Source organism: Drosophila bipectinata, chromosome 3L (assembly GCF_030179905.1).
Source record: "Drosophila bipectinata strain 14024-0381.07 chromosome 3L, DbipHiC1v2, whole genome shotgun sequence".
Classification (NCBI taxonomy): domain Eukaryota; kingdom Metazoa; phylum Arthropoda; class Insecta; order Diptera; family Drosophilidae; genus Drosophila; species Drosophila bipectinata.
The window spans coordinates 12450520-12468224 of NC_091738.1; the positions used below are offsets into that span (position 1 = coordinate 12450520).

Genomic DNA, 17705 nt, shown 5'->3' on the forward strand with positions numbered 1-17705 from the left:
TTCAATCCGAAATATAGCAAACTTAGGGATAGGCTTCTAGTTCTAGTTTTTGGGAGGGAAAATGTACAAAATTTCTGGGTTGTAAGGTAAGACTGGGAGGAGGAGAATGGCTGGCCGATCGGATGAGGACTGCGAACCTAATTCGCGTAGCCTGAAGCAGCGCGAGTTGGCGACCCGACGGATACTGTTCTGGTCGCAGCGTCTGCTGCTGTCACCACTGGAGGTGGAGAACATGACCCAAGAGGAGCTCAACCACCAGCTCCAGGTAGTCAAGAAAAAAGAGAAGGCCCTGGAGGAGCGCCAAGCCGACTTCGAGCGGTGGAAGCAGCTCCAGCAGCTGCGGTTCCTCATGTACGAGGAGCAGCGGAAGTACAACCTCAGAAACAAGGGGTCGGGTCAGGCCTCCATCTGGTCCATCTTGGCGATGGCTCAGCGGGAGCTAGAGGGCAAGCTGAAGATCGATAGCCTGCGAGGCAGCTGTCAGCGATTTCCATCGCCCATGAGTCTAATGGCCCACGGTCGCCAAACGGGTGGCAGAAATCCTCTAGAGCCATTGAGATCCTTCCTGAGTGGCTGTCCCTCGCGCCAAGACTTGGGGGATGGTTTCGGTCTAGAGTCGGAAGAGGAGCTGAAACTGAAAGAGACGAAGCCCGCCAAGGTGACAAACCTCCAGGTCAACGAAAGTGTCCAAACACTGATGCCCCCTAATCTGATGGACAAGTCCTCGCAAACTCGCTACACCTACAAGGACTCCTTTTATAGGAAACCAATTCTGCTCGGTTCCCAGGCGAACTACAATCTCCATGCCAAAAGTGTGGACTCCTCGGAGGGCATCCGTCAAACACTTCTCTATTGTCCTGTTTGCGCCAAAAAGCACCTCCAAGTGCCGCCAAGATTTTGAGGGCATTTTCCTTGGAGAGTTCTCAGAAGAATGTGCTTTTCCTTAAAAAATTTAATAATATTGGGAATATTTTATATGTGTTATCTTATAGTTTGGGATTGGCTTTAAACTTGGCTTTAATTTTTTTTAGGGTACTATTGTTTCGGGAGCTCTTTTAATCGCTATTTTATGAAGCCTCTTCGAGTTGTAGTTATTATAGACTTGGAGTACTTTTAATCCCTATTATTTAGAGTCTCTTGGAATTGCAGTTATTATATATACAAGGTCTATATAGATAGCCCATATATAGACCCAATATTTTGTGTTTTCGGTGTAATCGATGGGACGTGCACTTCATCAAATATTGATGTGTCTGGCCTCGGCGGTCGGCGGGTCTATCGTTTTTGGTCACTGGTCTCCTCGGTGCCTCGTTAGCTGTCAATTAAGTGGACACCTGTGCAGTTAATACGCGGCTGCCCCTGCTGTACCACCACCCTGTTCCACCTTGTCCCTCCATCATTTCCACTGCCACCTTTTCCCCTTTTCTTTTTCACACTTCCACTTGGGAAGCGGGGGCCTGGCCGGCCAGTCCATGAATTGATAAATGACCGACCAGGCGGAGATCGTTGAGGTTGTGGAAACGGACGGCCTTTGGCGAACTTTTTTCTCTTTTTTATCTGAAAATTAATAAGCTACGATTTGTGGCCACCACTCGTGGCAATATATATTATTTTCTCTGGCACTGCGCTCTCCATTCCATGTGGAATTCAATTGAGGAAATATCGCTGACCAAACAAAGAGCTCTCAGTCTCAGTTCCAGGCAGACAGACAAGGCAGACTCGAATGCAGACTGCCAGTTGCAACTGCAGAAGTACAGAATCCATGAGTGTGTGGCCAAAATGCAGAATGCACTTTGTGTTTGCCAATTAACAGCTGCAATGGCGTAGAACCCATTAACTGTTAATTACCATAAACATGACAATTCCATTTGCCAACAAGACAGGACGCATAATGCCACAATAGATACTCTAACGGATGGTTTTTTTTAGGTCTAAGAATGGGGGTTAACTAATGGTTTATGATGGGGTTTGTTTTAAATACTTTAGGCCTCTTTATGACTTAAATAGAAACTATCATAGTTATCGATTGTTATAATTACTTGAATTTGAATATAGACTTTTTTTAGACACAGATGTTTTAAAGGCCTAAGGAGTAGGGTTTTATATGGGCTATAGATAGGAAATAATTATAAGAAATAATAAGAACAGATAAGAAATAATCAATCATAAATATTGAAGTTAATCGAGAATGTCTGATAATATTGGCTTATAAGCCCCTACTAAGAGTTTTAAGTTTAAAATAAAGAAGCTTACATTATAAATAATAAATGTCTTCTTACATTATAAATAAAGAAGCTTATATTAATATTTGGCCTTCTAGGCCCTAAAGAGCAGCTCTGCAGCTCAATATATAGCTTGATAATTATCGATTAAGTTAATAATTTAAATTGAAATTTAAACTCTTGTTAAAAGTATGTGATTTTTGAAAATGGCTGAAAATGGAGTCTAAGATGTCTTATAGATAGGTTATAGATAGCTTATAGATAGGGTTGGTAGAAAATTAGCCAAAATGCAATAGAAACTAATCACAAAAATAGTTAAAAATTTATTTAATCGACATCTAATATAGGGCTAAGGGTTTAAACTTTAAAGTTTTAAATAAAAAAGCCTACAATCCTTGTTATTAGCCATTTTCAACCTTAAATAACAGCTCTCATAAACATGGACATTAATATAAATTTTCTGCTTTTAAACGCTCTTCAACTATTATTTATGAATCGATTACTTTGCCGCAAAAGCCTCTGTCTGGGCAATATTTCATCATTAAGCGGACTTTCGACATTCTGTCATTTTGAATAATAATAATTTTGCAGACTGTCGGCATGGGAATTGGCAATATGCATTAAATTCAAGTGTAAACATTGCCATTTACAGCCATTTCACAGCCTTTCGAAAATGCATAACCAACTGTCGAGTTTTGACGCAAGTCACCGATAATACTTTAGTGCTTTCTTTTTGCCAATAAAGTCTGTGACAAATCTATTTCGTTTTTCAAAAAATAAAATACAAATAGAATGGGTCATAAGTCCGTTGGCTGTTGCGAATTGTTGGCAACTTAATCGAATTGCATTTAACGGTGGGGTGTTGCAAACTGGGAAATAAAAGCAACTCTTGCAACAAAAGCAACAAAACATATAACAAATAACACATTGCATGCAAAAACAATCAATCAACGGCAATTTCTCGCTCAATTAGACAACAAACATGCCAAATAAATGAAAAGATAAAGTATGCGAATTGCAGAAACTGAAAAAGCAAATTAAATTCAGTTTCGTGCTAAAGAGCCAACATAGATTGCAGCTTTTTTCAATGGTGGGTGGTGGGATGGATGCAGGAAAAATCAGAGGAAAATGCCGAAGCTTGCCGCTTTGCCAATTTGACAGTGGAAGCGCCAGAGAAGCGCCATCATGGTAGACAAATGGCAAATGCAAAATAGCTGGAAAGCGAGAAAATTATGCAGTTTTCCAGATAGAGCGAGAGCTGGCCGCAAATCAATTTCATCACGATTTCTCGTCTCCGGCTTGGGCTTTTGCTTTTGCCTGAAAGTGAAATGTGGCCATGACAGTCGGTGGTGAGATGAGGCCTCCATCGATGGACGTCCGTCAGATAATTGTAACTTAATATTCGAGCCATTAACAAATCGTTAATCGGTAGAAATCAGCCAAGTCAACAGCAGCCAGCAGCAGCAACAGTCTGTCGGAGTACAAGTTGCGAAAATCAAGTTTCTGACAAATATTGTCGTTGTTGCAACATGCAAATGCGAAAATAGCAACCTTTGGTTATTTTAAGATTTTTTTATGGTTATTGGTAGTTAAACAAAACAAAATAAATATAATGAAACAAATATTTAAAATGATGGGAGCTTAAAATAGACTTGGCCTTGTAGGTAGTCTCAAGATTCTTTTTTTTTTTAATTACCAAGCTAAATGAATAGAACTTAGAAGAAAATTTTAAAATAGATCCTTAAGTCTTACACAGATCTTATAACCTGGATATAGTTACTTAGACTTAAGGACACAGGGACTGGTAATATTTTTTACAAGCTTTCAAGGCTTTAAATTAAAATGAAAGAGTAAAAAAATGTAGACATGGATAATTTATACTTCCAGACACTTTTTAGGTTTTTTAGGCCTTAAATTTAAAGGTTTCTCATACTAGGTTCTCACCACACCGTTAAGCTTTTCGGCCAATTTCTTGAAAGGTTAACAAACCTTAAAGGTTTCCCAAGGGGGTTTGAAAGAAATTCTCTAAAGCGTAACCAAGCTTGCCAAAAAAAAAGACTGATACAAGAGTCATTGTCATTGGAAGTTGTCTTTTGCAAGTTCATCACCATCATCATGGTCGCTTGAGCAGCACCAGCACCTCCTCCTCCTCACCCCTGACACCACCGACACCGCTGACGCCCCCAACACCCCCACCACACACCCTTTCAAGCGATTATTGTAATTTTATTGTTCTCCTTCTCGGCTTAATTCTTTTGCCCACACTGATTGCCATTTTCCAGCCGTCTTCCCATTCGGTTAATGAGGTCAACCCATTTGATTTGAGCTCTTGGTTTCGCTTCACAGATTTGTACCCCCTACCTCGCTGGCCGAGAAAGTGTTCTCTGGAAAAGCTCCATCCCCAGCTATCCATTGTGATGTAGTTACTTTCTGAGGAGACAACTCCACGCACCAAAAATGGCTGGCAATTTAGCCAAATCCGACACGATTCTATGGCCGCTTAGACATTATCCCATCATCATCATGGGTTGCACAACAAGGAGGCATAAGCTGTTGGCAGGCTCCCAGGTTCAGGTCCACTAACCCCAGACTCATTGACCTTTAACACAGCAAAACATAGGCAGCTCCGGCAGTCGAGCAGCAAAAAGTGTCGCCAACAATTTTTTTGTTTTTTTTTTTTGTATAGTATCTTGGCCACGTCGTGTTGCTCCTTATTTGCCAGGCTAAGACTAAGAAAAAGCTAGTGGCCCAATGTCCGACTGTCTGGCATTTTTAGTTGGTGTTGCAACCACGTAAATGTCAATTTGCATTTCGTGAGGCGTTGCATAAACAGCAGCAGTGGCAGTGGCAGTACTGCGGCCGCCTCCTGCCTCCTCCTGCCACCTCCTGCCACCTCCTTGTTTTCAATTTGTTACTGATCTGAAATATTTTTATTAACAGACGGAAACAATTAGCGTCGCCTCGTCGAACGCAACAAGCGCCAGGGCAGCTCTCCACCGATTTTCACCGATCTGCGTGGCCTTTTCCACCCCCACCCCCACTCCCGCCCATTTCCCGATCCCCCTCGCCCTGAAGCCAGGAACCTGGAGAGCTGGAAAGAAAAACCAAAAATGGGAAATTGAAAACGCGCAGAAAAAAAAAAACGTTTTAGACACAAAATCGTGATTGCCTTCGTTTGGCCGCCAGACATTTTTTTTTTGTATAGTGCTCTATATGTGGCAAGGGGATGTGGAAATAAATGGAAGAGAGTGATCAGGGGGCGGGGTGAAGTGGGCCAGGAGGTGGCAGGTCGAGCTTCTTATGTAAAAAGTGCATTCCGGGCAGAAAACGACAAAAAAATGGAATCAAAGTGATGGAAGAAATTTTTCAAAGAAACTACTTAGTTTCTAACTTGACTTAGTCGCTTTTATTTTCCCTAAAAACTGTTTATATTTATCGTCAAATAAATATTTAAATAAATATCTATAAATTATTCCAGTACTTCCCTTTTATTTTATATTGGTAGCCAAGTTTACTGAACCTAGATTTATGAGTTTCTTTGCGATTAAATCTCAATAAAAGCGATTTAACTAACTACCTACCGAGTTTCAGCCGAAAGCCATGACTTCTCTGGTTCATTTCTTTTTTTTTAAGAAATCCGACTCCCCCATCCGGCGGTAAACTGATTGATTAATTGCCAAGTGAAAACGAAAGACACGGACTCGACACAGCCTCTGCTGTCCCAGATGACAAACTCCAGCCCGAAGCTGGAAAAGCTCTGGCTTTCTGGCCGCTTGACTTCATCTGCATTTTGGCCAAAAGAGTCTGAGCCAAAGTTGAGGCCAAAACTTGAAGCGAAACGAGACTTGCAAATGATAATAAATATGAAAAAGACGTGAAAACGATTGCCGCGATTTTCCCACCGACGCTTTAGATGGTGTCTCAAAGGCAACCTGCCGTCCTTACCTCCTAGTCTACCCCACTCCACCCCTTTGGCCCACCGCTTTAGAGCCCCGCCCCCGTTTTGGTGCAGCTTCATCCGTCTTAAGTAGAGTGAAAGTGTTGCGTTTTGGTTTTAAATTGTGGACGTTGCCATTGTCGCTGTTGTTGCAAGTTGCAAGTTGCTAGTTTTTGTTGCTAGTGGCTAGTTGCTGATGTTGCCTGAGCTTTGGTTTATGTTATTGTTATTGTTTCTGTTGTTGTTATGGCCGGCGGACACATATCCTTGTGTTCAATCAAACCAAAGCGCCGTCAACGCGACGGACCTGGGCCTTAGATTTCAAGTCATGCAGTCGGAAAAAATATGATGGAAGTTGTCTGTAACTTAGTTATTTAGGTTAAAGGTATTTTTTTTAAATATTTGTGGAATTTGTAGTTAGAAATTATGGTTATTAAAGAAAGATAAAGATTCAATTTCTTATAGAACTCATCATGAACGGGTAAAGGTAATTTCTTTCATCATACCTTATGCTTAAAAAGGTTCCTAATAAAATTATTATAACTCTAAATTAGAGCTCTTACTATAAAATTTAATAATTTAATTGAAAAATAATATATAAATCTTTCAATTTTTTAAAGAACTATAATAGATTTGTTATAAGAGTAAAACGGAAAATATAGTACATGCTCTTATGGATATCTCTGATGATCTTAATCATCAAATCGCTTTTTAAGCTTTCGTTTCGTTTTAATAACTTAAAATTTGTTAGTTCAAAATTAATATTTTAACTTAAAAATACCTAAATGAAATTCCTAAACCCTTATCTTTAAAAAACCAAATACCTAAAATATTTTTCCGTGTCTTCTGAATCCCGGATTGGGAAACCAAAAAGCCTGGCTTTCGGAGTCAAGTGTTTTTTGTAGCTTGAAGGTTGTTTTCAACTACCTCCCACTGAAGGCTTGGACCACTGCACCACCCTCCCCCAGCATCTGCATACCACCACCCCCGCTACACCCCCATCCCCATCCCTATACCTCTACCAATTGCCCGTGGGGCAGAAACATGCGGCAAACATTTTTAGCGCTTGTAGTTGCCATGAATTTTTATGCAAATGAAAAATGTTTCTTGCGATTTCCATTTTTTATTCAGATGCTTTGTTTTTGTATCTCAGTAAGTGTGTGTATGTGTGTTATTTTTGTTACTTTTTTTGCAGCCCATTACTGTGATGCAATTGCCGCAAGTAACAATAATCTTGATGTATGATTTTTTCTCCTTTTTATTCGGTCTTGGTTGCCGCTGTCTCTTATTATTAGAAAAAAAAAATCGCAAAAGGGGGAAATCTTGTAAGCCTATCGTGTTGTTGGCACATTTTCGCGTTTAGTTTAATTTTTTTTCGAATTTTTTTTTTTGGGGGGGATTTGGTTTGATCTTATAACCGCCAGCGATGCCACAGCAGCAGCCGCAACCACAATGGACGAGCTTCATAAACTCTTAACGCTGTCCATTTCAAAATAATCAATAATTTTTGGCTATCGATGGCAATTTATTACTATTTATACCCCCAGTCTGGCAAAAGTTATACCAGCTTTGTTTTCGCTTTTCGGTTTTCTGCCCCCGAGGCCCCCAAAACACTAAAGGAGAGGAGCAAATAAATTAACACTTCCTTAAACGATAAACCCCCGAAAATCGAGAGAAATGCATTGGGAAATCAACATGAAATGCCAATTGATAATGCCAGTGTGTCGCTGGAGCCAATGTTGCAGCGGGGGCGTCACGAGTTTGCCTTTCGATTCGTTTATTAATTTTAATTGCAACGGGGTGTTAACGGCCCCCGGCGTATCCAGCCCACGGATAAGCTGAACAAATTGCAAACATCACTGCCCCTCTTGGAGGATGGAGGATGAAAGTGGGTTGCGCGTGCTCGAGGGGCTGTGGCATTTTCCAGGGGTGGGGGCCTTGATCTTGGGCCGACTTTATGGGGATGTGTGGGATGTGGGTGGCAGGGTGTATGTTTGTTAAACCAACATCATGTTTTTTCTGGGATATAGATACAAATAGCTTAAACGAGTCAATTCATATATGAAACTCAACAAATCAAGTTCAAGTTGGGGGTTGTACAAGGCATGTTTTGAAATGAAAAATAGAAGAAACTAATAGTTTCTTTTTATGTTAGTTTAATAGTTATGTTTTTCAAAGAGTTAGTCGAGAAAATAGGTATATTTTCGTAGGTATAGGGGTTTTAATAAGGCCTTTCCATATCTATATTACAAGGTATCAAGCCCCATAAAATCTATAAATCGACCTCAAGCTTAAGGTCTATAACTTGAAACTAGAAATTCCAAATCCTTTAGAGTTTGTATTAAAAACACTCTTATAATTTTAGTTTCTAGATCTTGTAATTGCTTTTTATAAGATTAGGACATTTTATAATGCATTTAATTCCAGAAACATTAACTTTAAAACCTTTAAGACATTTAAGCTTGGTGTAAAAACGTTTACTAATTTTTTAAGCCAATTATCATTAAAGACCAAGTAGTTTGAGAACTTATTCATAAAAAAAATTGATTAACCCATTGGGTTTTTTTTTTAAATCTAAAAGAAAATAGATACTTTATAAGGTTTTTGGCTGAATTTTGTTAATCAAATAGACGTCTCTGATATAAAAACTATTAAGCCTAAATTTTCAGATGGCAGTACGTAACTAAAATGATCCATTTATTCACAAAGAATATGTACATATATCAACAATAATTCGTTGAACTTTTATTGACTGACTGTCAGACCTCTCTTAAAGCAATATTCCTCATCAAACATAACTGAGATAAATTGGATTAAAGAACCTTAAATATTGACATTAAATGCCAATAAAAAACACATAAAATCTCCATTTATTTTTCAATTAAATCTTCCGCAAATATTTACATTTGTTTACTCTGATTCCAAAGTACATATGATTTTTATGTAAACTCATACGATAAAGCCCTGACCTTCCATACAGCCTTCGGAGTCTGAATTGGCAACTGAGTTCAGTGCCAAATGGCCACATTTCGATTTTGAATGACTCGCGCCATCTGCTTGCCACACCAGGGCAGAGTGGCAGAGTGCAGTTGCCATATAACCATATATATATATTTGTGTTTGCCGACCATCTTTCATATTTGTTTATCTAGCCCCAATTTGGCTACTGCACTGAGAAATTTATGAGCAGGGCGTTGCTGCCAAACAGCCCCGAATGGCTGGAATGGCAAATGCCGGAGTGGCGAAATCAAATGGAAAATATATAATAAAGAGGCGAGTGTGCCAGATGATAAGCCAAGGCAAATAAATCGCCCCACCAGCGGCAACAAAAGCCAACTGATGCTGGAAAGGGTGTGTGTGGCAGTAAGTGGTGGCACGATGGAGATTGAGTGCAGCTCCAAGTGACGCCACACAAATGAAGCCCAAAGATTAATCGCTCAACAAATTTGCGATGTGAAAGTGCGAGAGAGAGGAAAAGGCGGATTTCTGGCGACTGTTTTTTCCAAAAGCCCACTCTGCCACACAATCCACAATCTACAAGATGCATGCTTCATGCTGCAAACAGCAAACTGTGAGCTTCAAGCTGCAAAAATTTTAAATTTTCAAAACAACAAGCTGCAAGTTGCAAGCTGCGTTGTCTATGGCCGCTAATTGTCCTTGACGGTGGAGCATCCCACATGGCATTTGTTTTTTTGGTGTCTTTTTGGCTGCCGGCGTTGGCGAAAATTGCTGCCGGGTAGAGGCTGCACAGGACGAAATTATGGGGGTTCTTTGATATCTATTAAGATTTTTGAATCACTTTTTTATAAAAAAAAAAAAAGAATTTTATTTTAGAAGAATCTTTACCTAATAAGATGGACATATATCTCAACTCTGGGGGTTGAATACTTAACACCTCAGTTCTTTCCACAATATAAAACGTACGTTATGAGGCAGCGTTTCTTTCGACCATTGTGCTGGAAATATTCTGTCCTTATACCTAAAAATTAGTTAAAATACAAATAAACTACGAAAATCTACAAGATTGTTTAATTCTCAAAAAACCTAGCTAAAGTTTAAGATTTAAGGTAAATACTTAAAATAAATCCTTAAAAAAAAAGGACACATTTCTTAAAGTGTAAATGCAAAGCCGCAAGCTGCAACGGAAAGTGAAAACTTGAAAAATGATTATGCAACTGCCGCAAGGACGTTTGTGACCGAGAGGCTTGCCGCCGCTGTGCCTGTATCTCTTGGCCCGGCCGAAACGGAGGTCGTCACACACTTGGTCTGATTTTGCAGTGCCTCCTCCTCCTACCGACCCCCACTGTCTTCCTCCTTTGTCATTGTCTCCCGTCTGTTTATTATTGCAATTTTGAGGCATGCCACTACTAGACACTTGCTTCGGGGGCGTTGCTTGTCGTTGGCTTGTTGTTTTTGTGTTTCTGCCACTTTTTTTTTTTTGTTTAGAGGTTAAGTTGCAAGTAGGAAGCGTCTGTGGAGGCGCGTTTAATTTACGGGCACGATGCGGCAAGCAGGCAAGCAGCAAGCAAGGTGTGCGGCAGCATCGCTTCTCTTGGTTTTGATTTTGCTGCCTGATGGCCTGATGGCTGATGGCTGATGGGAGCGTATTTTAATTAAGTATACGCCGCGTTAACAAATGCCACCATATACGGTGAGATGATGTTGCAACTACAAGGGGAAAACACCTCATAAAATGGCAGTGAATAATTATAAAATAATTTTAAAATAATTGATTGTAAAGAAAATACATATAAACTTAATTAGGATTTAAAAAAAGACTCTGTGGCATTATATCCCCGACTCTGAGGCAACAGTTTGCTGGATGGCCTCCTCGAGCCAGAGAGGTCAACCCACAAACTCCAAAACAAAAAGCCAAACTCAATTCGAGTGGTTTAATTACCCCGTCACTCGAACATGGCCAAAATGCCAATCGAGCCAAGGCAGTCTCCCATCCCAGGTGGCCACCCAAAATGCCAGGCAGTCTCCGAGTTCGCTGGAAAAAATGCGAGCAAGTTTAGTTGACCAAAAAGGGGGGCACCGGTCCGGACCGGGGCCGGTGATTAAGCCATATTAGCCATATATGTAAGCGGGCCCAGACCATTTCGACCACCCGATCTAACCCCCTGTGCCTCTCCTTGATCTGTTTACAGGAGACATTGACGATTGCATTGTGACGCCGACGGTTCAGGGGCAGTTCACCCCGCTGCCGGAGGCACTGTGCGACGTGATCATGGACCTCACCGCCGAGGGTCAGTCGGCCACCATCGAGCATGTGCGCGGCAAGCTGGGCACCCGGTTCCCGCACATGACCACCCCGGCGACGGAGGTCATCTACGACACCCTCGCCCAGCTGATGCAGGAGCAGAAGATCTACCAGACCTCAAAGGGATACTTTATCTTTACGCCAGAGTGAGTACACCAATCCTTTAGGATAGTTTCATCATTAAACTTAAGCGCTATTCTTTTCCAGACGACGACGCAGTCGATCCCGACCACGAAGCAATCACCATCAGCTGAACGGAAGCCTGGCCAGCTATGGTCAACTCACGGAGGAGGAGCACCAGCAAGGCAACGATGTGGTGCCACTGGAGGCACGCACCATGCTCATGTCCAATGCGGAGGCACTGCACTCGCTGTACGGCGAGATATCAACGGAGCGGGACGGCGACCTCACCCATCAGTGCATCCAAACGAATCTGGCGGATGTGATCTGCGGAGGTGGGTCTTCACTATCTGCAATGTCATCGTTCGGTTTACCATTTCTGATTTCCGATTTGTAATTTATAGGCAATCCCAATGACAAGATCATCTATCCAAGGGCGGCCAAGCGACGTAGTGCATCATTTCCGACGCCCCGCAGCTTGGAGAGGCGGCACAGTTTGAGGCTCTTTGGCTCGTCGAAGCGCCTGCAACGCTGCGCCTCCACCAGAAGTCTGTCCAAGACCTATGCCCAGACGCTCAACACCACGGACAGCAGCAGTTCGGAATACCAAAGCACAGATTCGTCATCCCCCAGTAAGCTTTCAAGATTAGGCCTTTTCCTAGTAGACCCTAAAGGCTGCATTTTTTTTTTAGAAAAAGGATCTTTGCTCTCACGCCTGTTCCGACGCAGCGGTCGAGCCAAGCAGCGACAGATAGAGACCTACTCTGCCCAGTTCCCGCCGGCCGAGTGGTTTAACACCAGAGCCGTACACCTCCACAGCGTGGGCACCCAGACGGCAGAACACGTAAGTCTCACAAAAAGGATAATGATTCAAAGAATTACTTTCTGATTCAAAACAGGACCTGCCCGTGGCCCACACCCTCTCCAATTCGACGTTCTACGATGGCTCGGAGCTGAGCCAGCGCTCTTCCACGCTGCCCCGCCGCCACCGCCGGCACATGTCCAGCGAGTCCACCTTCCTGATTTCCTCCCGGGACTGCTCGCCCATTCGCCGCCGCTCGCCGGTCTACTGCAGCAGCTCGCTACCTCGCTCCACGCAGTCGATACCGGCCACCACGGCCAAGACGAACCACTCCTCGCGCCTGGGACACGGCCATGGCTCGGTGACGCCAACGCCCCCGAAGACGGCACAGAAATCGGTGATCGGAAAGCACATCTTCGAGAGCTCACCGTCGCGATCGGGCACGCTGAAGGCGACGGCCGCCAAGCGCCAGACGGACGGACTGATCATCAACAGCTGCCTGGACAACAAGGCCACCTACAGGAGCCTGCAGAGCAGCGGGCCCTCCAGCCTGGAGTCCTGCAAGACCTCGATGCTCGCCAGCGGGCCCTCGAGCATCGACAGCGGCAAGGTGTCCTTCAGCCAGAAGACGAGTGGCCACTCTAGTCTGGACTCGCAGTGCTCCACGAACACGGCGGTGGTGGCGCCGCCCAGCAGCAATGGTGGGAGTTCCCGCTCCATACTCTTGCTGAACGGTTCCCCCCGCGGGACGCCGCGCCACCAGGCCATGCGGGCACGAGTGGCGGAGGCCCAAGCTCAGGCCCAACGGCAAAGAGCCAGCACGCCCAGTCGCATCCTGGAGGAGATGAGCTACTCCCCGGGCCACAGCAACCAAGGCGGAGTGTCCACCTCCAATAGCAACAACTCGATCACCCTGCAGGTGACCACCTCGAACGGCAACCAGAGCATCCCCAGCACCAAGATTTTCGTGCAGAACTCCCCAGTGCGCAGTGTGATCACCCTGGAGAATGGCAAGATGCTGGAGAACTCCAACGTCTTCATCATCAACAACGAGACCATGACCAATGAGAAGGGCGAGATCATCAAGAAGACGCTCTCGAAGCAAACCTCCTCCCCAGCGGCATCAGCAGCTCCGGCCGCCACGTCCACGCCAGTAAAGCCAGAGACCGTGTCGGAGCAGCCGTTGAGCGAAACGGAGGCCAACTCGGAGACCTGCGACTCCATCTCCTTCATCTCGGAGTGCTCGCCGGAGAACACCTGCCCTGTGGAAACGGCCCCCGAGACTCCCAGCTACGATGGCGGCAAGTACGCCAAGAACACCAATAACGATGCGACGATGAACAACAGCCGGAAGCTGTGCCTCCAGCTGGCCAATGGCATTGCCTACAAGAACAATGTCCTGAAGAACGAGTCGCAGCCCAACTCCCCCAGCGCCGAGCAGCCCCTGAAGCTGGCGGCTCTGGCCAAGCAGGACTTTGAGATCGCCGGCTCGGTGGGCAACCTGCACTTCTACGAGAAGAACTCCAAGGATCTGACCGAGAAGCTGATGAACAGCAGCTCCGACCTGAAGAACCTCTGCTACGAGTCGGTCTGCCAGCTGCAGAAGTGCTCCATGAACGGGGACGAGCTGGCATTGGCGCATCTGCTGCACAAATCTAGCAACCCCCTGGGCAGTGAACCCAATCTGGCCCTCAAGGACCTGGCCAACGACAAGTCCATCGACAAGGAGGCCATCGACCGGAGGCTGAGCCTCACCAAGGAGTCCCTGGAGCAGGGCATGGGCAATGTCCTTTCCGGTGGCAACGAGGAGCTCTACAACTTTCCCAGTCTGACGGACTTGTCCTTCAACTTTACATCACTGGCGGCCCGGAAGATCCTGCAGGGCGTGAGCCTCAATAGCATCGATACCCTGGTGGAGCTGAACATGGCAGCGGCGGCGGCAGCGGCAGCGGTGGCGAACAGCGCCCAGGAGAAGCAGCAGAACAACCAGCCGGCGACAGCAGCACCCACAGCCTCCGTGTGCACCGACTTTGGAATGGTTTAGACTTTAGACTCTAAAGGCCTCATCTCCGTCCGACAGAGACCCGGACTGTGGATCCCGGAGAGAGCCTGTTAGTTTAATCAAAAAAACGAAATCAAAAACGAGGAATGGAATGAAATCTTTCCTTATACCATGTCTAGATAGGAGACATCCAGATATCTTTGCATTTGAGAAGCAATCTTGTGTAATTTATTACGATTTAATTTCCCCCGAATTCGATAGCAACAATTTGTATGTATTTGTTTTTAGGGTTTCCATCCGAAAAAGCATCTTTTGTTTACAGTGCCAAAATACGTTTAGTTTAATTTTAATTCTTACTATTTCATGTACTACTTATATAGTGTAGTATATGGTATGCCAGTTCGTATTTTGAGTCGCCAAGCGACTGTCTGGTTTAAGCAATCTGATTTTATGTAAAGATCCTTATTTTTGTGTACATTATTCAAAATAATTGTTTATACTAACACAACACAACACACATACGCCCAAAATGCAATCCTATCTATACGAAGGCGATTCGCAGCAGATCATAATGATATACAGTACTACGAGCATAGAGTTTAGCACATAAATACCAGAAATACAATAATTTTTGTACAAGGCCTTAATTAGTAAAGTCAGCAATAATACAAAATAAGTTCAATCACTAATAAAACGATAAAAAAACGATAAATTTTTGGGCTTTATTTTAAACATAAAAGAAGTTGAAGTTAAAATATCCTTTGCGGTTAAAATCTTTATTAGAAAGATTAAACCACTTGAAAATGGTTTTTCCCCTTAGGGTCCACAGTGATGGCTATATCTTCCCCAATTCTCATCCGATTCTCAAGCGGAGTACCTTAAACAATTTCTAGATCGATTCTCCACAATTCTACATCAAAACCCTGAGACAAAATATTTTTCAGATTTTTTGTCCATTTTTCCTGATGGGACCCCTTGAAAATGGGGTTTTTCCTTATATGCCCCAGAGAGATGGCTATATCATTCCCAATTCTCATCCGATTCTCAAGCGGAGTACCTTAAACGATTTCTAGATCGATTCTCCACCATTCTGCATCAAAATCCTGAAACAAAATATTTTTTTGATTTTTTGTCCATTTTTCCTGATGGGACCCTTGAAAATGGGGTTTTTCCCTATACAGCCCACAGTGATGGCTATATCTTCCCTAATTCTCATCCGATTTCCAAGCGGAGTACCCTAAACGATTTTTAGAACGATTCTCAACCATTCTGCATCAAAATTCTGAGATAAAATATTTTTTAGATTATTTGTCCATTTTTCCTGATGGGACCCCTTGGAAATGGGGTTTTTCCTTATATGGCCCAGAGGGATGCCTATAACTTCCCCAATTCTCATCCGATTCCCAAGCGAAGTACCTTAAACGATTTCTATATCGATTCTCCACCATTCTGCATCAAAATCAAATCCTGAGACAAAATATTTTTTAGAGTTTTTGTCCATTGTTCCTGAAGGGGGAATCAACTTTAAATCAACTCGAGAGGTGATCCTGACTAAGAAAATAGGATCGGAGATGTCTCCTTCACTGCGTTGCTCACCAAAATTTTGACCAAAATTATAATACCCTCTGCAAGGGTATAAAAATATACATATCTTTTATTGACTCATTCGGAAGTACGTCAGAGACTCACCTGGAATGTATAGCTTCTGGCCTTATCAAGCCTTTATCTATGGTCTTATCTATAGAAAAACAAAACTTTCCGGAACAACAATTACTTTAAAATGCATTTTGTTTTGAAATACTCTAGATAATATTTCTTCATAAAATTATAAGAAGACTACCCCCAAAAGCACGTCTCTCGATGCATACCTACAGCAAGGATAGATCCGGGAGTAATACTCTATATAGAGTGAAGAATAGCTTCAAACATTACAAAAAATATTCTTGCTGGAATATGGTTTTGAGAATAGATCTCCCAATACTTTAGAGCCTATAGGGATCATGCTGGACATATTTTCAACTTCAAGGCAAAGTAATAGTCCTTTTTCTAGTCCTTCAACTCCTTCACCACTGATAAGTCTATGTAGGCCACCCCCTTCATCCAAATAAAATAATCTATTGGTATTATTTCTTTTCATTTATTGAAATTTTCAAGTCTTTTGCTTTTTCATATACATATTGTTTTTGTTTTGAAACTTTTATATACTTTTGCGTCCGCGTTCGGGTTTTGCGTTATACTCGTATTTAATATTTTAGGTTTTGGGTAGTTTTGGCTCTATAAATATGAATAATTATAGCTAATTGCTTTTAAATTAATATTCAAGGTATATACACGCACACACACGCGGTATATACTACGCGAATTTTTTTTATTTTGGTTACACAAACGTACTTATATAGATGGTTTGGTAAAGAAAATATATATAATATACATAGCGCGCATTTAACGGGGGTGTGTGTGTTACATAATATATGCTAATAGATCTACATAGATAGATCGCAATCGATAGAGGATTAGATTAGAAAAAGGGTATGGACTTTTAGTAAGTTGTTGTTTGAAAGTTGGTGTTTTTTTTTTTTGGAGAAAGATTAGAATTATACAATTATGTGTATTATGCATAATATTTAGCAAATAGTTATTTTTTTCGAGTGTATATATATATATATATATGTTTACCGTTGTATATACAGTTTAGTTTTAGAAACTTATTTTAGTGCTTTGTAGATAGTGTTTGTGGAAACAGATAATCGTTGAATTTATTTACAATAATATAAGTAGAGAACGAAGGAACATTCAAGAATTCACTATATACTCTCAAGCAGTTAGGTGTTAGGTTCTGAAGATAAATGGCGTTCGGTTCGTTTCGATTCGGATTTAACAGATATTTCTAAACAGATTTTGACTTAGACCTCCGTCGACCGTCCGTTCTCGTCCGTGCGGGAGGCCTTCCTCTCCCGACCCGGTATCCTGCCTGTGAGGGGCTGCGCCTGCGCCTGGGCCTGAGCCTGAGCTTGTGCCTGAGCCTGTGCCTGAGCTTGCAGTTGTGCCTGTTGCTGCAACATTTGTTGCTGCTGCAGCATGTAAGCAGCCTGAGATTGTTGCACAAAGTTGGCGTGGGTGTAGGCCTGCATTCCCGGTGCTGCATAGACATTCGGAGTGGCTATTGCCGCCGTGGGTGGCATGTTGAAGCGCATCTTGGCCGCTGCCGCTGCATTGGCTGCCGCAGCTATGGCGGCGGCATTATCCCGAGAGGCGCTCGACGTGGTGGTGGACTGGAACGAGATGCTCATGCCGCTGTCCAAAGAGCCCACGCTTCCCCTCCTCTGAGGTTTCTCGTTGCCAACTAAGGGTAGAAGACA

General features: G+C 43.0%; 3 protein-coding genes across 7 annotated transcripts in view; 2 read left to right on the forward strand and 1 right to left on the reverse strand.

The window, feature by feature from the left end:
• The window catches only part of ko (Stork-head domain-containing protein knockout), a 55314-nt gene extending 40256 nt beyond the window's left edge, over positions 1-15058 (forward strand). Inside the window, exons 4-8 of the mRNA XM_017240585.3 lie at positions 11310-11568; positions 11630-11877; positions 11947-12174; positions 12235-12386; positions 12442-15058. Coding sequence (XP_017096074.2) covers positions 11310-11568; positions 11630-11877; positions 11947-12174; positions 12235-12386; positions 12442-14388 — 2834 coding nt within the window. The 3' untranslated portion in view covers positions 14389-15058. The remainder of the gene's footprint in view (positions 1-11309; positions 11569-11629; positions 11878-11946; positions 12175-12234; positions 12387-12441) is intronic.
• Positions 5-969, forward strand: LOC108124746 (uncharacterized). Its single transcript, XM_017240586.3, has one exon. The coding sequence runs from the start codon at positions 107-109 to the stop codon at positions 899-901; it is 795 nt and encodes a 264-aa protein (XP_017096075.2). The 5' UTR covers positions 5-106; the 3' UTR covers positions 902-969.
• A 1405-nt stretch (positions 15059-16463) lies between the features above and the next one.
• siz (Brefeldin-resistant Arf-GEF family protein schizo) overlaps positions 16464-17705 on the reverse strand; it is a 40167-nt gene continuing 38925 nt past the window's right edge. For all 5 annotated transcript variants that reach the window (XM_017240458.3, XM_017240460.3, XM_043214227.2 and 2 more), the window contains one exon: positions 16464-17689. In XM_017240458.3, the coding sequence (XP_017095947.2) occupies positions 17250-17689 (440 nt within the window). In that variant the 3' untranslated portion in view covers positions 16464-17249. The remainder of the gene's footprint in view (positions 17690-17705) is intronic.